This window comes from Pteropus vampyrus, unplaced genomic scaffold (genome assembly GCF_000151845.1).
Source record: "Pteropus vampyrus isolate Shadow unplaced genomic scaffold, Pvam_2.0 Scaffold217, whole genome shotgun sequence".
Lineage (NCBI taxonomy): Eukaryota > Metazoa > Chordata > Mammalia > Chiroptera > Pteropodidae > Pteropus > Pteropus vampyrus.
This window is the reverse complement of record NW_011888998.1, coordinates 3,602,565-3,622,914: the sequence shown is the minus strand read 5'-3', so window position 1 is coordinate 3,622,914 and position 20,350 is coordinate 3,602,565. Positions and strand designations below refer to the sequence as shown.

General features: G+C 45.3%; 1 protein-coding gene across 2 annotated transcripts in view; it reads left to right on the top strand.

Annotated features, from left to right (window-relative positions):
• The window catches only part of SLAMF8 (SLAM family member 8), an 8,279-nt gene extending 3,523 nt beyond the window's left edge, over positions 1-4,756 (top strand). The window contains exons 2-5 of one of the 2 annotated variants that reach the window (XM_011373098.2): positions 553-879; positions 2,477-2,779; positions 2,856-2,966; positions 4,682-4,756. In XM_011373098.2, the coding sequence (XP_011371400.1) occupies positions 553-879; positions 2,477-2,779; positions 2,856-2,966; positions 4,682-4,746 (806 nt within the window). In that variant the 3' untranslated portion in view covers positions 4,747-4,756. The remainder of the gene's footprint in view (positions 1-552; positions 880-2,476; positions 2,780-2,855; positions 2,967-4,681) is intronic. The other variant, XM_023538326.1, reaches the window with a different exon arrangement.
• Positions 4,757-20,350: the final 15,594 nt, after the last annotated feature.

The following is a 20,350-nucleotide window of genomic DNA, read 5'->3' as shown; positions in this document are numbered from 1 at the left end:
CAGTCTAGCTTCATTCTTTTGCAGGTGGCCTTCCAGTTTTCCCAACACCATTTTGCAATGCAATTTCTTACTCCGCCTACAGATAACTACTTTCGGTTCCCCACGGATCACTCTCTTTCATCCTTCAGGCCTTTATACACGCTATTCCCTGTGCCTGTAACACTTTCCATCCTGCTTCAGGCAGTCCTCTGCTTGGCCTGGCTGATCCCATTCCTCCTTTGGGCCTCAGCTTAACCATTTCTTCTCAAAGCCCATCAAAGCCAGTTAAGGTCATGTTCTCCTAGGCACCCTTTTTCCCTTTTACATGGTACTTAGTATATTTTAATTACTTGCTTAAGAGTCTGGCTTTTTATGTGAGCTCCATGAGCACAGGTACCAAATTATCTTTCTTATTGTTTTATTCTCAGCCCCTGCTACAGTGTATGTACCCTCAACCTGAGTGGAGGGAGTGTGGGAACAGGGGCCCTAATATGCTCCATGGCAGCTCAGCTGTGTACAGGAGAGAAACAAGGAGCTTAGGGCAGGCAGAGTGACTATGCTCTGTTCTTGCAGCACTACTTCCCATTGCGGATATTGGTGCCCAAGTGCAGGGACAGGTAGGGGGCTCCGTACTACTAGTGGCAGAGCACCCCCCCAGCTTCCAAGTCCGAGAGGCCATCTGGAGATCTCTCTGGCCATTAGAGGAGCTCCTGGCCACATCTTTCCGGGGCTCCCTGGAGACTCTGTACCACTCCCGTTTCCTGGGCCGAACCCTGCTGCACAGCAACCTGAGTCTGGAGCTCCGGCCACTGGAGTCTGGAGACAGCGGCAACTTCTCTGTGTTGCTGGTGGACACGGGAGGTCGGGCCTGGACCCAGATCCTGCAGCTCAAGGTGTATGGTAAGTGTGTCTGACACTGGCTCTCTGCCCCACCCTCCCCCACAAAGCCCTGGAAAGGCGTCCTGAGGCCCAGGGGCTGGAAGACTGGGTTCCAGAAATCTCAGGCCTCTGACTTCGTGGCTGTATCAGAGACCAATTGCTGATGTGCAATTACATGAGTCTCCTTCTGGATGCACACATCCATGAACCAGCTGTACACCTTTGCAAGCAGAGTGTTGTTGAATTTCAGAACCTCCAGCCTCACCTGTTACCACCTTAGCCAATGCCTTGTGTAGTGGATAACCTGTACAATCATACAGGCAGTACTGTAGCCTTTCCCTTTTTCTTAGTTTCAGCTACCGCGCATGTAAAATGAGGACATTAAATGTGATAATACATGCAGCACCCACGCCACTGAGCTCTAAAATGCCTTGTTATCTGCATCTGAATTACAGATTTTAAGGAAATTGCTCTTTTATTGCTTCCAAATACATAGCGTGATTACAACTAATTTCATAAAGCTGCCAGACAGCCATCCTTAGGAGCTCCGCTTTGACAATAGATAAGAAGGATTTGAATTAGCAAACCAGGTACTAGAAATGTCAATGGGTGTTTCTACTACGTCCGTCCATCAGTGTTTGGAAGCAGCTTGTCCTCTTAAGTAGTGTAAACATTCCCCCCTATAATCTTTGTTTATATTATTAGTGTGCCCAGAAAATCTTTTTGTTTTTTTTTTCATATCATAAATCCCAGCAGGTTGAATTGACATTAATGAGGTTTTACTCTGCTTGACTTTAGAATGCTGTCAGACACTGAGCCCTCTTGTTGTCACCAGAATGTTCTCCCGCTGGTCCCCATTGCCACTGAAACTGAGGATTTATTCATCAACCTATATAGGAAAGAGGAGCCATGGTCCAGACATCAGGACACTAATTTGTTCAATGGCCCAGGTAGCGAGCACCTAGAGAGTGAGGGTTATGGAGATAACAAGACATAGCCCCTATACCTTGGTCACCTCCTTCACAGCATTTTGCACCATTGTAATTATTTTTTTAATTATTCATAATTACTTGTCAATATCTGTCTTCCTCACCAAATCTAAGCTTCAAAAGTCCAGGAATGTGTATGTTTTCTTGCCTGACTTAAGAAAAACTCATTGTCTTTCTGACTATAAAGTGCTATGATAAGGAACAGACAGAGTGCTTGGAGAGCTCAGAACCATACCTAAGGTATCAGGGAAGACTTCACAATCAGGATGTCAAGCAATGTGTCCAAGCTAAGCCCAGGAGTTCTCTAGGAGGATGAGAAGTAAAAGGTATATTTGCACAGTTGAGCCATTTAAAAGCATGGAAGAGCATGACATGTTAGAGAGAACTGGAAATTAATTAGGATAGGTAGGGAGGACCAGCAGAAGGGACAGCTAGAGAGGTTGACATCAAGGATACCAGACTAAAGAATTTAGCTTATTTCCTGTGAGCAATGGGAAGCCAGACAGAGTTTTGGAGCAAGAGCAGCCTAGTCAGAGGTGACTTTTAACTGTGCATGGATCGCAGAGCCAGAGCTGTGAGCCCCACCCAGCATCCTTGTAATCCACACCTGCTCTACTATTCTTGCCCAGATGCAGTACCCAGGCCCATGGTACAAGTGTTCATCGCTCTATCAAGGGATGCTCAGCACCCCAAGACCTGCCAGGCACTCCTGTCCTGTTGGGTCCCCAACATCAGTGACATAACCTATAGCTGGCGACGGGAGGGAACTGTTGACTTTGGTATCGAGCCACATGGCCTCTTCATGGATGGACAGGTGCTGAGGCTTTCACTGGGACCAAGAGACCAGGGCGTGGCCTATTCCTGCATTGTCTCCAACCCTGTCAGTTGGGACTTGACTACAGTCACCCCATGGGAGAGCTGCCATCATGAGGCAGGTACGCCAAGGGTCAGGGGTCAACGTCGGATGGCGAAGCATCAGGTCCACCTCTGACCCTGCCTCTCTTTGTCCTGCACCAGGGAAGGCCTCCTACAAAGATGTACTTCTGGTGGTGGTACCTGTCTCGCTGCTCCTGATCCTGGCTGGTCTCCTCTCTGCCTGGCACTGGGGCCTCTGCGCAGGTGGGAGTCCTGCAGGTGCTGGAGGTGGGTGGAGGAGCTGGATCTACTGGAGAGGAGGACAGAGTTTGGGCTTCCTCCCATTTGTCTTCAGATAGTCTGCTCTCCTTACATCCTGGCCCTATTTGTCTTATATTCTGGCCTCTAATGAGACTGAACTACTTGAAGTTTCTCTTGCAGTTCTTCGAATGGACCATTCTCTTACATACATTTTTATTTCTTTGCACACTTCATGCTTCCTGCTGAACACACTTCCCATGATTTACCATCCAACTCCTTTATTTTGTTATCTTCTATACAATCTTCAAGGTGTGCCTGCTCCAGGAAGCTTTCCTGACCTTCTGCCCCATGCACAAGCTACATTAGTGTCCTACTTTTAATATTCATTGCTTACCCCACTCATAACACTCACTGCACTTTCTCGCTCACTGAATTCTCAGCCCTTTAAAGGAAAAGACTCGGTCACCACTGGGCACCTAATGGTGGTTCCTGGAACATAGCTGGTATCAATAAACGTTTGCTGAGTGAAAGCCTAGTTGAATCCCAACCCCTTTATACCTAGAAAATGCCCTCTGAGCAAAGTGCCTTTCTGGCCAGAAGCTGTTAGGGCCTCCTTCTCAAAAACAAAAGGGAAGAAGAAACTCAGAGTACAGCCAGGTTCTGAGCACTACATCCATCAGCCCTACCTCTGCCCTCATGATTCCCTGTCCCTGAAAGAAATACCCTGACTTCATGGTCATGTTCATCCCAGGATGTCTAGGCTTGCTGGCACCAGGGTGAAGAGAGTGGGTCAGCAAGGAAAAGGAAGCATGTGACCTTATATGGGTGGGTTTTCCTAGAAGGCAAGCAGCCACTCAGCATGGAGCTGGAGTAGATGACTGGCTCCTGTATATTTTTTCCCTGAGGGAACAGGGAGAACAGAGAAGATCACACCCCACCCAGCAGCCCTGTTGCCCCAGACAGTCCCCAGTATTCATGATAAGAAAGTAGAAGCCAGGAAAAGAGTATCATTTTTGTTTTAACAGCGTTATTGAACTAAAATTCACATATCATACAATTTATACATTTAAAATGTTCAATTCAGTGGCTTTTATTGTATTCACAGAGTTATGCATCCATCACCACAATCAATTTTAGAACATTTTCATTACCTCCCAAAAGAAACCCCCAAACCCCTTAGCCATCATTCCCTAATCACTTCCCCTCTAACGCTAGGTAGCCACTAATCTACTTTCTATCTGTATACTATCTATTTTGGACAATGCACTATGTGGTCCTATGTGACTGACTTTTTAATCTCAGTCTAATGTTTTCAAGGCTCAGAAATGAGTGGCTTTGATCACTGAGAAGGGACAGAAAGAACCCAACTATCTGGGATAGAGGAAAGACTTCACACAGTGAGTCCAGAGGCTGGCCCTTGCTCTGCCATGTGGCTTCCTGCCAGTCATTTAATTGTGCCCATCCTAGCTCTAACTTTCTATACCTTCTACAGCTAAATGTATAGCATAGTTGAAGAGGAAGTCTAGACATTAGGAAGATTCTGTTCTTGAAGTGTCTCCTTTTCCAGGGTCTTGGAAAACCAGGGGAAAAATGTGGGATTTTTTTTCCTGAAATGACCTTGGGCCAGGACAATTAGGATTCAGAGGCCTTGGGCCAGGCCAAGGATGCTAAGATTCCAAACATTGGAGGGGTAACCTTCTTTCTGATCTCCTTGTCAGGGAAAAAGAAGAAGGATGTCCGTGCTGATGAAATGGCTACAGAGACAGAGAACACTCTGGTGTAGGGTCTGCCATGAGGGAGGAGAAAAACCGACACCTGGATCATGAGGAACTCCACTGCCCAGGCCTATGATGGTCTGGGACATAGCTGGTGCCTGAAAATGATCATGGTCCTCGTACCTCCCATGAGACTCCATCTCACTTCCCAGGAGCATCCTGTGCAGCCAACTCACTGGAAAGACAGAAAACACCAGCATGATCTTCCACATCTGTTCCCTCCCCTCTCCCCTCACTGCATGTCCTGGCTCTGCTCTGGGCAAGATAGGCCTATGAGGATGTTCCCTAAAGCACACTAGACATTCTCCAGGACCCACAAGGACAATGATTATCCAGGGCATTCACTCTCTACCACTGTTTATGAAGTATTGTTATGGACTGAATTTGTCCCCTCAAAATTCATATGTTGAAGACCTATCCCCCAATATCTCAGAATGTAACTATTTGGAGATAGGACCTTTAAAGAGATAATAAAGTTTAAATGAGGTCATTGAGATGGGGCCCTAATCCAATATGCTTGGTGTCCTTATAAGAAGAAGGAAAGACACAAGGGATGCACGCACACACAGTGAAATGGCCATGGAAAAACACAGAGAAAAGGAAGCCACTTATAAGCCAAGAAGAGAGGCTTCGGGAGAAACCAAACTTGCTGACACTCGATCTTGAACTTCTAGCCTCTAGAACTGTAAGAAAATAAATCTCTATTGCTTAAGCCACCAGTGTGGAGTATTGTCACTGGAAAAAACTTGATGAGTTAAATTTATACTTAGGGATTAGTAGATGATAATATTCATAGTTACTCCCTCCCAGTTGTAATTGGCTGTTTTCTGGGACCTCACTCAAGCTTTGATAGTAGAGAGGAAGTAAGCATTGAATAAACAGGAGTGAGTTTTAAAGTATTTTCCCAGGGTGGCTTCAATCACTCCACCAAGGATGTCAGTTCTTTCCAATGATCTTCCCTCTTCTCCCCAGTTCCTGGGCAGTCGTTTCACCTTGGACAAATGGTCAACCCAAATGACCTCCAGATTCATATCACCACTCCTCTACTTGACCAGTCCCAGAATTTCTCTGGCTTTGCTCAGAGGTCCCTTGCTGGTCACCTGGTTTTGCCTAATGCTCATGCCTTTCTTGCACCTGCTTCTCTCCCATCAGCTTCCCGCAAGTCTACCTGAACATATATATGGCCACCCAACCTGTCAGTTTGTATTGCCCCCACCTGACACCTAGAGATATTCCCCATGCTTGGTCAGTGAATATGCAAAACTGGCCTCAGTCCCTAAAGTGATGTGAAAGAGAAAGCCCAGGTTCTAGCAATGGGCCATGGTGGTTGTATGGGAGAAACACATACACACATACTCCATGCCCCAGGGTCTCACCTCAAATCAGAGCAGTTCTGGCGGGAGTGGGCCTCACAGTTCTCCCTTCACAAAGTAACTCATAGTGACCTCATTTAGACAGTAGTTTTGTAGTGTGGTGCATAAATTGATGTTCCCATCCCCAATGACTCATTTGCCAACTAGTGAACTAATTAACCCTCCACTGAAAAATTAAAAGTGCTCTGTGAGAACAATATTTTGTTAACAAGCATTGGTATTGATGCTTTAAAAGTCACAAAAGAACAAGTATTGATTGAGGGTCCAGCATGTTCTGGGTACACTTCAAGGCACTAAGGAATCAGCAGTGAACAAAGCAATGACCTTCCTTCGTAGAGTTTATATTCTAGATAATAGATAAGCAAGTTGGTATAGGCCAGTTTTTGATAGGTTCTATTAAGAAAGATAAGCAGAGTAAAAGGCTAGAGAATGATGTGTTGGGAAAGAGGGGTTCATTTTAGAAAAGGCGATCAGAGAACATCTCCTGATGAGGTGACATCAGAACAGAAACCCAGTGAAACAGAGTGAGCCATGTAGCGTCTCGGCAGAGTGTTCCAGGGACCAGAAAATGTAAAAGATTGAGAACATGACTGGTGTTTATGAAGACTAGAGTGCAGGCCAGGGTGGCTGGGTCAAAACAAAGAAATGAGTTTATTTTTGTTAATTTATTACTATTTTGTTTTATATTCCACATATGCATGAAATCATATGAATTTTGTCCTTTTCTGAGTTATTTCACTTAGCATAATATCCTTGAAATCCATCCACATTGTTGTGAATAGCAATATTTCATCATTTTTTATGGCTGAGCAGTATTCCATCGTACATATGTACCACATCTTCTTTATCCACTTGTCTATCGATGGATACTTAAGTTGTTTCCATATCTTCTTGCCTATTATAAGTAATACCGCAATGAACATTGGGATATGTGTATCTTTTAGAGTTAGTGTTCCCATACTCTTCAGATAAATACCCAGGAGTGGAATTGCTGGGTCATATGGTGGCTCTGTTCTTAACTTTTTGAGAAACCTCCGAACTGCTTTCCATAGTGGCTGCCCTAATTCACAATCCCACCAGCAGTGTATGAGAGTTCTCTTTCTCCACATCCTAGCTAGCCAACATTTGTTATTTCTTGTCTTATTGATAATAACCATTCTAACAGGTATGAGGTGGTATCTCATTGTGGTTTTGATTTGCATTTCCCTAATAATTACTGATGTTAAGCATCTTTTCACATGCCTGCTGGCCACCTCTATGTCTTCTCAGGGAAAATGTCTATACAGATTCTTTGCCCATATTTCAATTGAGTCGTTTGGTTTTTTTGAGTTGTTTGAGTTCTTTATATATTTTGAATATTAACCCCTGATCAGAAATATCATTTGCAAATATTTTCTCCCATTCTGTTGGTTGGCTTTTTGTTTAAAACAAAATGTAACAAACAAACGAACAAAACAACACAAAAAACAAACTCATAGATACAGACAACCGATTGGTGGTTACCAGAGGGGATGGGAGAAAAGTGAGATGAGTAAAGGAATCGAATATATGGTGATGGATGGAAACCAGACTTTTGGTGGTGAGAATACAATAGAGTATATAGATATTGAATTATAATGGTGTACACCTAAAATTTATGTAATGTTATTAAGCAATGTTAAGTCAATTGAAAATAAATAAATAAAATAAAATAAATAAGGGAGTGAGAGTGTAAGGATTAGGTCAGAGCGATGGCCTGGGGCCACAGTACATGGAACCTTGTGGTCTTCAGAATACCCCTTCCCTGGGGTGAGGGTGGCCAGAAGAGTGCCTCCCCCCCCACAACCCCATCTGTGGGGGGTCTCAGGTTCTTCCCATGATGACATTTGCACCATTATTTCCAGTAGATTCATGGTCAGACCAAAATCCTCTCCAAATCTGCTTTTGCTTTTCCTTGTTTTCACTCTATTTCCCTTAAGCAAGATCCTCTGTACCTGTCCTTCTGTGCAAAGGACAGATACAAGAACTGCTGGGGCAAAGGGGTCATGTGACATGATGTCAAAGAATGGAGAGGGGGCATAGCAAAAGAAAAGAATTAGAAGGGCATTTTTTTCATCAATAGAGACAGGAGCACCCAATGCCTTGTTTAAAAACAGCAGCTGCACATAAAAAGAGATGAAATACTGCCATTTGCAACAACATGGATGGACCTTGAAATAATCATACTAAAAGCGAAATACTCCAGACAGAAAAAGTTGAAAATCACAAGATATCGCTTATATGTGGGATATAAATCTAAAAGCAACAAATGAACAGGACAAACAAACAGAGACATATGGACATAGACAATGGACTAGTGGTTACCAGAGGATAGGGGTGAGGGAGAAAGGAGGAGGTGTACGGAGCAGGGGAGATTTAAATAAAACATTTCTTCAATTAAATAGATAGATAGATAGATAGATAGATAGATAGATAGATAGATAGATAGATAGATAGATAGATATTTTAAAAATGAAAGAAAATAAAAACAGTGACTGCAAACATTAATGATATCTCTGGCAGGTCTTCCTTCCACATTTACTAAGTAGTACTTGTTCTGTTTATCAGCACCATCTCCCTCCCTCCTGCATCTGTTCTGCATGCAGCCTGAAGAAAGGCCTCTAAAATATCACATCTCCAATCAGATACGGTCTCAGTGGGTGCCTCCCCTCGGGCTGTGTACTGCTCCATGGTCCCATCTCTCTGGAGGGCCAGCTGAGCACATGGCTGAGTAGTGGGGACACTCCTACTGCTTGACTGGCCTGGGTCCAGCTCTGGGAGCCACACTTCCAAGGAGACACTGGAAAACTCAAGCGTCCAGAAAAGAATGACCAGAATGGTGAAAAGTCTAGAAATCTTATCATATGAGAAATGATTAAAGAAACTGGTCATGTTTTGCCTCAAACAAACAACTTAGAAGGCCATAGGTCCTAATATATTTAAAGGCTCTCATGTAAACCAGGTTGAGTAACTGAGGCCAGTAGAACATGTCACTGAGAGGCAGATATTGACTCATGAATAATGGGATCTTAAAGCTAAAAGGAGACTTTGTGGTTATTCACTTCAAGTTTTTCATTTCTCAGGTGGAAAACTGAGGCCCCAGAAGATTGTTACCTCCTAGAATTACATAATTAGTGGCAGAGTCAGAATAAGCTTCAGGTTCTCTAAATCAGTCCAGCTTCTTACCATGCACTATACTACCAGGGAAGAACTTAATAACAAATGAGAAATCCAAACATGACATGAGCTGTTTCAATGACTGCCTAAGCAGAAACCATCTCAGAGAAAATTATAGACTAGAGACTTTTCATATTAGGTGGGAAGTTGTATTCGATCAGGAATAACAGATATGTGGTGCATATATCCAGACTTCCACTTTCCAGAGCCATGTTAAACATAAATAATTAATTATGACACACTTTTCCTACTGAGTCTACATGCAGCACAACACTCAAGTAACTCCAACAATTAATTGAAGTGGGAAGCCAAGATTAAACCAATTGTTCATTTCTGCCCCAGACAACCCATAAGATCCTTCCGACACCGAAAATGAGTTAAAAATTAAAGAAAAAAAGAATGAATGGACAATGGAACAAAAAAGACCAATCTGTCAGAAACAATGTGCTTCCTGTGAAGAAGAGTTACTCTAGTTTCCTTTCTTCTGCTGTGTTCCTCAGTATATCACTCAGAAAATAACAGATCAGATATGGAAACAAAGGAGATATTGATGGGAATTAGGAATACTATGGACAGGAAAGCACAACACAACATGAAATCAGTCAAATAAATGGCCAACACATATGGCCATTTAAGAAATCATGTTCTTTAGAATATTTATATAATGGGAAAACACTTGTATCAGAGTTCTCTAGATGCAAACAGAGGAACCAACCTGGTTTTAACTAAAGCAAAAGAAAGAATTATAAGAAAGTTGTGAGTATCTGTGTCTTAGTCAATTCAGGCTGCTGTAAAAGAGTACCACAATCTAGGTGGCTTATAATCAACAGACATTTCTCAAAGCTCTGGAGCCTGGAAGTCCAAGATTAAGGCAGCAGATTTAGTGTCCGGCGAGGGCCCGCTTCTTGGTTCATAGACAGTTGTGTCCTCACATGGTGAAAGGGATGAGGAAGCTCTCTGGGGTCTCTTTTGTAAGAGCACTAATCCCATCCATGAAAGCTTCATCCTCATGACCTAATCACCTCCCAAAAATACCATTAGGCTGGGGAGTAGTTTCAGCATATAAAATTTAGAAGCACACAAAAATTCAGTCTATATCACTCAGAGAACCAAAGAAAACACTGACCAACAAGACCTCAAAAAGAACAAAGCCAGGTGCCTCAGGGATACAGGCCTTAGGACAACCTCCTCAGGGGCCATGGTGGAATAAATCTGTTCTATTTTCTGTTCCCATGTTGCTTACCGAAGATGAAAATTCCCAACAAACAGATTGAGCTTGACTGTCCTGTTGGCCTCAGGCCTGCATCCTCTTGCTGGGGCTGCTCAGACCCTCAGGAGTCATCCAAACTCTTTGTTCAGAAATACAACAGGATCCCTCCTTGTTAACAACCTTCCAGCCCAACATTCCCAGAAAATCTCTAACAATCCACATACATACTGCGGGCTTTGGACTCATCCTGAGCCCTGAACATGGAGCCCAGATCCCCAGGTACAGCTACATGACAGATGCAGAGGGCAGGAAGACTGATTGCAGGCCTGGCCATTCCAGGAAGAGGGACGAGGAGTGCAGGGATGGGGCCGAGGCTCCCAGCTTGCCTGGTGTCCTGAGGCCTGAGCACTCAGGAGAAGGAGTGGACTCTCAGCCCTGCAGCCCCTGGTCAGAGTTACCAGCTAGAGCCTCAGCCAACTCCAGGCAGCAGTCTACGGAGAGTTTATTCCTCTGGAGGCTGAGTCCAGAAAGGACGAGTACAGCAAGATGTCTGTCAGTTCATCCCCTGTCCAGTTACTCCCAGGAGGCCAAGGGCAGACAGTACCAACCTTCCACTAAGAAGAGGGCTGCTTTCCTGGCTCCGGGGACAACAGCAGCCTCTAATTTCCCAGAGGACTGAGCAGTCTGTCTCCAGTTCATCACTCAGCACACCTCCCCTGAGCAGCCGCTACATGCCAGAGACACTGGGGACACAGCTGTGAGCAAGATAGACAGGCCCCGATACCCAGGAAGCTTGCAGTCTAGTTAGGAGGGGATGACATTAAATAAATACACACAAATGTTTAATTAAAATTGTACTAATCTCTATGAAGGAAAATAACTGAAAATTATGAGCAAGGATAATGAGGGAGCAAAATACAGCTGGTGCAAGGGCAACACAGAGGGCCTTTCTGAGGAGAGACAGGCAGGGAGGGGAATGAGTAAAGCCAAGTGGAGAGGCTCGTCACACTGATCATGAGCATACCGGAAAGCACTTCTGGAAAGATCTTGGCATATAAAGAAGGTCCCATGGCTGGAGAATAATGAGCAAGGAAGACTGAGAAGAGAGAACAGCAGAGGTCAGATCGTGCAGAGTCCAGTAGGACATGGCAAGATTTAAAATTTAATTCTAGGGGCCACTGGAGAGTGTTATGCAGGTGATAGCTTGGAACTGAGAATCGGGATCTGGGGAGAAGTGGATACATTCGAGAAATATCTAGGAGCTAGAATCGACAACACTTGGTATAGGTTATGGGGAGGGGGTGAGTGACGACACGGAGTAACTAGGCAGGTGAAGGTGCTGTTTACTAAAGTTGGAAATACAGAAAGAAGAGCAGCTGTTAAGTGAAGTCAGGAAACAGCCCTTAATTATCAGGGAACAGGGCTTTAAAGGGACAAGATAGAGGCCGAACAATGTACTGGGTTGAAAATAGCCATTTTAATAAATTTTTTAAATGGTCAAAACTAAGTAACTTCATATAATGATTTCATAAATGTAATTATTTAAATGTGAATCAATTTGAGGAGGGGAAAAAAAAAGTTTCCTCTGCCCCAGAACAGCTGGTTCATGCCTATAATCAGAGAGTTTTTTATATTCCAGATCCAGAATCATATTCCAGATCCTTCACTATGAACTTGAGGATGGAAGGGCTGTAAAGTATCTTTGGGGCAGAGAGGTCCTCCCATAGCATCTTCAACCCAAACTGCTGCAGTCCATCTTGGCCTGGTTAGCTTCTCCACCAGCTGGCCTGACTCCTGCCACCCAGCTCCAGAAAGGACCCTAGGTTAATAATGGCGAGGAGTGCTGGAGCTGCCTCAGTAGCCATGAAGGGATGCCCTTGACCCCTACACCCTCCAAATGCAACCTGCCTCATGCCCACTCCTGCAGCATTCAGAGTCCCACAGAGATTTTCTGGATGGAGCCATCGAAGCTGTCTTAGGAGAGCCCTTCCAAGCAGAGGGACAGATACAGAAGAACAGCACATGAGCTGCTCCAAAGGAGTCTATTTGTCAGACTCCATGATTGTCCCACAGAGGTAAGTCTCACAAGCCAGGTTAGAAGCCATGGGGCCTATCTCACTGAGGCATCCTTTTGTGGTGAGGACATCAAGAGGACTTGCTCAGAGTCAGGCAGATTGGTGGAAGGGTGTGTGGTGTGCCTTGTTGGATGGTAAGGAGGGTGCAGCTTTCCAGGATGGAGACCAGTGCCTGCCTGCGGGGGGCCTCCCAGCCACTGAGCTGGAATAGGGCCAAAGCACAGAAAGTCTCTGGTTATACAGCCACTCTGTATAGCCACTGGAAATGTCCCATATTCTTCTGATGGGCTAATGAGTTGCCTAGGGGCAGGGCAGACAGACAGAGAGTCAGGGGCACTATGACTCAGGGTCTTGGGAATGGGGTGTTCTTGAGCCAGCAGAGGAGGGTACTGGCAGTCTGCTGTGTCCCATAGCTGGAAGCTGTGGCCATCTGGCCATCACTTACCCCAGTGAACATCCCTCCCCATCACACAGCCTCCCGTAAGGTTGTTCAACCACTCAATTTGAGGGGCACACAAACATCCCATCACCAAGTTATCTCTGCTTCAGGGACCAGCATAGCTTCAATGCTGCCATCAGATCAGGGCCTCAATCCTGGAGGGCTGAGTCAGCCAGGTCCTTCAGTTAAGCTAAAGAGAAGAGGAATGCTCCTTCACTGCCTGGGTCAGTGCGGGAGATATAAGTGCCCTCACCCTAGAACACCGAGGATGGAACACCACCTTCACACTCACCCCAGCCCTCACTGGGGACCATTCCAGCTGACACAAACACCTTAACTCCCCTCTTTCCCAGCCCCACCCTTGGGAGGCCTTATGATGGAGATGACTCAGCAATTAGCAGCCCCATTCCAGACAGGCCTAGCTCTTACCTGACAAGCTCATCATGCCCTTTGCCCCTTTGTAAAGAAACACCTCTCAGCCTAGAATATATCCCTTTATTCATTTTATTTTCCAAGCAAAGCTCAGAAGCCCAGCCCCAGGCATACCTCCTCCCAGAAGCCTTCTCTTAGGTGATCTCATAGCAACTACTCACCCAGCCTTGCATGAAGCTGAATCAACAGTCGTGTGCATTAGTCTAATTTTTCCAAATGAGGTTAATGGTCTCCCTAGGGAGTCTGGGAGCTCCTGGAAGGACCAGGTTTAATAGCCATCTTACCACCAACACACAGTAAGCACGTCGCCAAACCACACTTGTTAACTGAGTGGTCAATGCAGAGGGTGGGGAGACATGCAGGTAGACAATACGTGACCATTCTTCAGACATCTCCACCGTGGAAGCCAAGAGTCTCAGATTGGGAGATTCTATATCTGAATACCCCTCTTCCGGGGAGCATAATCAGTCGGCTGGGCTCAGACAAACTTCTGGTTCTCTTAGGGACCTCTTGGCCACCCATAAGGAGATAGGCTGCTCCTCACTAACTTCCTACCTCTTCAGGTGACCTGAGGTTAACTCCCCCTGCTACAGTTTGTCTGTCTTCTCCCATCCTCTTCAATTCTTTGAAGCAATAGTTATTGAGTGCCTGCTATATGCCTGGCATATTTTGGAGCTCAGGTACATGAGTGAGTAAAACCAAGATCCTTCGCTCTTGTGGGGCTTACAGTGCTGGGGTGTAGGGGTGTCAATTAATAATCATAACATATAAATTACATAGCATGTTAGAATATGTGCTGTTCAGTAAAGGAAAATAGAAGGGGATAAAGGCAATGAGGCGTGCAGGCAGAAGGGCATTTCAATCTTAGATAAGACCTCTGTAAGGGGGAGATAGTTGAGCAAAGACTTGAAAGAGGTAAGTATTTAGTCATTGAGAAATCTGAAAGAAAGCTATTCTAGGCAAAGAGAACAGCCAGAACAAAGGCCTTAAGAAGTTCGAGAAACAGCTAGGAGTCAATGTGGCTTGAGTGGAGAAAGTCAGGGGGAGAAGGATAGAAGGTTAAGTCACCGAGGTAACATGTAAGGCCTAGAAGACCAGTGTAAGGAATTTGATCTTGGCTCTGAGTAAAATGGGAAGCCATTTCAGGGTTTTGAGCAGAAGAATGATTTAAGTATCACTCTGGCTTCTCCACTGAGAATAAAGTAGGGGTGGGCAAGAGGGGAAGCTGGAAGATCAGCTAGGACACTTGTTATAACCCAGGCAAGAGGTGATAGGGGCTGGGAGGCAGGAAATAACTGTGTGGGAGGGGAGGATGGACCAATTCTGCATCTACTCTGAAGGTAGAACCAATAGGACTTCCTGACAGGCTGGATGTAGTAGGGGGTGTGGTGAGAGAAAGAAACTAAGAAAGGACAGAGTTGCCATCAACTGAAATAGGGAGACAGTGGGTGATACAGGTTTAGGGAGGATCAGGGGCAGTATCTGCGTCTTGCTAAGTTTGGGGTGTCTGTTAAATAGGATAACTAACTGTGGAATATAAGACAGAAGTCTGGCCTGGGTGTATGAATTTGGGTGTTGTTGGCTTATCGATTTAAGTGGATGGATAGAGAGGTGGGGGAGCCAGGAGGGAGGTTGTTCCCATCCCCTTTCCTCACTTTCTCCAATTGTGTGCTACATTCCTGGAAAGGCTGATGGGTGTTGAAAGGAAGGAATCCAATTTCCCCACAAGGACATTATAATAGCAGGTTAGGCTCTTGACCAAGAACCTGTTGCTCAATATTTTAATGGTGGTGATCACAAAGATGGCAATTCCTTGAGTCCTCAGTAAACTGAATAAGAAGCCTGCATGCTGTGCAGGGAAGAGCTTCCTAAAGAGCCTGTTGTCAAAGGAACAGGGCACTGCGACCTGTGGAGCAGAGCCCTGCCTGATATGGACCCCTGCCCTGGGCCGGAAGGCCAGGGGCACCAGTGGGATCTTTCATGGGTCCTGTCTGACCCTGCTCATTGGCTACCAGGCCCTCTTAAGAAGGGCAGTTTTCACACTCACTTTTGAAAAGGATTTGCGGGAATATGTGTGGCTTTTTACATCACGTGCCCCTGAAGTAATCGCAAGCTTTGGTTACTGTCAGCACCCTAAGTTTACAGGGCAGTCTCTAGAGTAATCTTTATCCATCACACTAATTTGAGGAGAGGTAAGCTTAGGGAGAGATTCAGAGCTCCTGAATGGAGTAGCTGTTGATAAAGGAGGTGCCCTCGGCAGAAGCCTAGTCTGATGGAGGCAGGAGGCTAACAGGATGACATTCCCAGAACAGGGCAAAGATAACAGAATAATCACCATTCCTCCTTATCTGAGAGCAGGGTAGAGACTGGGACGGTAGAATAGGATATGGCCAGTCTGTCTTTGTGAAGAATCTATGCAGGCCAAGAAAGAGGATGAGAGAGAGCGAGAGACAGAGACAGTTACAGGCAAAGTGAACAGCGTTGGCAAAGGGGCTGGGGCTGATCTGGGATTGGAGCTGAATCCCAGTGTTTGGAGAGTCATGGAGCCAGTTCATGAAAGTCACGGCAAGAAGGAGCCACAAGGCTTAGAGTGGCATCCAGGCAGGAGAAAGCATAGGGACTAAGATCAGGGGGTATCTGTGGAGACTGACAGGAGGACACAGGGAAGAAGTGGGGCCTGTAGTGGTCTGAAATTAAATTCCAAGACTGAGCGAATTCTCCCAAAAATGTATGTGTCCCTTGCTGGAAGGGTCCCTCTTCAGCTTTGGGAGAGATATGTGGATACACTTTAGAAAGGACTGTCAAGGTCAGTGCTCCAGGGGACACCACAGTAGGCACTGGGCCCAGAGGGCAGTAGCAGGGGCCTGACTGCCAGGAACTGAGAGTGAATACACAAGAAAAGGCACTGGAGGTGAAGCCCTGGTCCAGGGAGGTGGCCCTGAGAATTCTAGCAGCTTGTCCCCAGCTAGGCTTGACTCAGGGACCCTGCCAAACTTGCGCTTCAGGTGCTTCCTGTTTTTATTAATATCACTATTAGTAATGAGAATTGCTGTCAATATTAGCACATGCATGTGGATTCCAGAACTCAGAGGCAAGGCCTGGTTCTCCTCTTGCTTCTCTATTTGTTTTCTGGGCTCCTTGTCTCTTCCCCCAGATGGTGAGCCACCTTTAAATCCAATCCCAAGGCTTTGTTCTTCTCCCTCCATCCCCTCTCTCTATGGACCTCTCTTTGCCTCAGCCTCTGTCCTGAACTCTGTGTGTTGGACCTTGCCTCCAGAACTGTACTCTTATAAAGATGAAATTATATTTTGAGAACTGGAGGCTTGAGGATCAACCACTTACAGAGCCCATACATGTACCAGGTTCTGTAACAAGCACTTCACCCAAAATAGTCCTAAAACTATTCCATTTTACAGATGAAGAAATCAAGACTTTGGAAGCTTATGAAATAAATATGAACTCAGATCTTTCTGATTCCAAAACTGTGTTCTTTTCCTTTGCATATGTGATCATAACTAACTCACAAATATTCATTACAAATTTTCTTCCTCCCTCTTTTCCTCTTTCTCCCCCAGACACCCACATGGGCCCACCACCACGTCAAAATCAGCCTCTATAAAATAAGCTTGGTTGTTTTGCCCCATCTTCCTCTACTCTACTTCCTGCCTTGTCAAGGGCTTTAGTCTCTTCCCTCACGTTCAGTGTCCCATCCTTCCTGTACTTCCAAAATGCATCCAAGGAGCCTGCTGAGGGCATTGGCTAGAGAGGGGTGCTAGAAGGTTATCTTTTCTACTACCCACTGGCAGGCACAGTAACCATGCCCAAGTTCTTCCAAGTTTCCAAAGCAGTCATTTGTCTCCCCTTGCCTGCATGGTGCATGTCTCTCTACATTCTCCTCCTTTAGCACTTTCTTCCTAATCTAACTACAAGGAACTGAATGGAATCACCAGGAATGAAATGATTACTCCAGATACACTGGTTGGGTGCAATATAAACTCCAGAGCAAAGGTGTCCCAGGCTCTCACCAGGAGGCTCCCCTGGGAAGCACATGGAACAGGGCTAAAGTTCAGATCCAGTTCCTGGCCTCCAGATCAGTGACTAGGTAATTCTTTTGAGAACCTTTGTTTCCTGTGAGGCAGGAAAAAATATTCATCCCTCCCCAGACTCACCCCAGTCTGACTTGGGCCTAGAGTAACTGCAATGTAATTGAGCAGAATGCATGCTAATAGTTACTCTAATAGAAGCACATAAAAGGAAAGTCACTGGAACTTCTTACTACTCATGGTCTTGAGAAATTAGGGCTTAAGAGAAGATGACTAGAGGATGACTTCCTAAGACCTGAGGAAGAGACCAGATAAGGAACTGAGGAAGGACTCAGAATGTCTCTTGAATACACTTCCCAGGGCCAAATGCCAAGTTAGGTTTCTGGTGGTTACCAAGGACATGTAAATTATCTAAATAATTTTTCAGTGACTGTAGGAACCAGAATTCAGCTCCTATAAGGCTGGGGAGAGACACAAAAGGCAAAACTGGAAAGAAAAATGATGACAACTGACTTTGTGTTGTTTGTGTCTCTATGGAAAAACAGCAAAATCAGGACTGTATTTGACAACCCCTCTCCTGTCGCAGCATGTGTGTGCACAGCCTTCTGCTGGCCTGGTGACATGGTCTTAGTTTTGCAAGCCAGTTGTTAAATACAGCCATTATTAAAAATTCAATTATAAAAAAATTAAATTATATAAATTCACGGTTATGTTATATAAAAACAAAAAACATCAGCACTCAAAACACATCACTCCCTAATTATCTTACTGTCTCAGCTCTTGAGGTTCTTGACCTTAAAGGTATCTGCACCGTGGAAATACTCTACAATGGGTGCCACCGCTCATTCTCCCAACTCCACACCAAGGACATCATGTCAGTAGCTTACAATCAGCCATGGTGGGAGAACTTACATCACAGAAATGGCAAATGCTAGGTTCCCCTGCCTCCTACCCACCCCTGCCCCGCACTCAAAGCCACTGTGAAACATTCACCATCACCAGCATTCCCCTCCAACTCTGCCAAGGTTTCATGCAGGAGAAATAACAAAACACCAAGGAGTCCCTGGAGCAAAATCCTAGGAGAAAAAGCTTCTCTCCCTCCTCATCTAGCAGAGGTGACTGTGGTGATGGTGACTGCCATCCAGCTTGGGATGGGGGCACTTCCTTGGCTTCCCTGGTGAGTCACCCTAACAAGAAGTTCTTTCCAGCATCTCTAAAATCTCTTACTGTTTTTTAATGAGCTTTTCTTGCCACAGCCTCTCTTTAAAACCTAACTTGGCATTTGGCCCTGGGAAATGTGTTCAAGAGACATTCAGAGTCCTTCCTCAGTTCCTTATCTAGTCTCTTCTCCAGGTCTTAGGAAGTCATCCTCTAGTCATCTTCTCTTAAGCCCCAATTTCTCAAGACCATGAGTGGTATGGAGTCCCAGTGACTTTAAATGAAGTGCTGTGTGAGCATGGCTCCCTGGTTCCTGGAATGCGGAAGGTGATGTCATTCAACACAACCTGTATATAGGGCCAGCAGGCTGCCTCCAAACTGGGAGAGCCCTCCCCAAGTCATCCAATTCAGTTCCCTGCCTTGGGGCAAAGGAGTGCCAGGCCCAGTGTCCTATTAAAGATCTAACTAACAAGTCATCTTATAGGTGCTTATAAATGTGTGCAAATAAATGAAGGGATGGACGGTTTCTGCAATTCTCTCCTCCCCCTCACTATTTAATCCCTCACTGCCTGTATCCCCACCCATCCCTAAGAACTCCCTACTTCCTCACCTCATACCCAAGACATTTGTCCCTGGCTCCTTCTGTCCCACCACTGACTACATTTTTCCCCCAGTTCTATCAAAGCAGAGCCAGCAATGCTATCACCATTTTGCAAATACCCAAGCCAATTGGAAATGGCTTCCTAGTTATTTATAACCAAGCAGGGTTTCCAGCCTTCCTCGGTTAAGAAACTTGAAGCCCAGGTACTTTGAGGTCCACCTATACCCCATACTTCATGTGGCCCCAGGGTAGAAGCAGGAAGAATTAGGAATCCCAGCTTCTCCTCAAGGGAAAAAGAGACGAAGAAAGAAGGAAGTGCTTGGGCTCTCGCCAGGCAGGTGGCTGGGCAGAGGTAGGTAAAACGACATGAACCCGAAGTATCATGCTCTTCAGAAGACCCTCAATCCCTAGGCCAGACAGGGATTGCAGTTGTGTGCCTGTTACAGCCATCCTGTATGGAATACAACCACTTGGTCCACTAGAGGCAGCGGAATTGGAAATGTGATATTTAGGGCTCCCTAAGAGTAGAACTTGGACCAAAGGATAAAAGCTCTATGAGGACCAAAATTGAATTCAATAAGAGGAGCATATGTCTAATAGTCAGAGGCCGAATGGACTGCATTGGGAGGTAGGACGATTGCATTTCTGGAGGTATTCAAGAAAAGGTTAAAATAGCCTTTGCCAGGAATGTTATGGAAAGAATTCAAATATCAGAGAAACAGCCTGATGTCTTAGAGTCAAACATGCCCGATCAAAACCTGAATTATTACCTGCGTAGGCTTGGTCAACATACCTAATCCCTCTGAGCCTCAGTTTCTTCACCCATGTAATGAGATAGCACACAGCCTCATAGAACTTAAAGTAAGGATTAAATAAGACTAAACATCAGAAAGCACCTAGCACTTAGGGGTGCCCAATAAATGTCAATCCCCTTTCCATTAATAGGGGAACTAGATTAGATGACCTTGAAGGTCTTTCTACCCCCAGAATATGAGTCTGAAACCCTTCCTGGCTGTTGAGAAGGAACGCATGCATCTGGGAGAGATAAGGAGGTCAGGGTTGAGTAGATGAGGGCAGAAGAAAGGA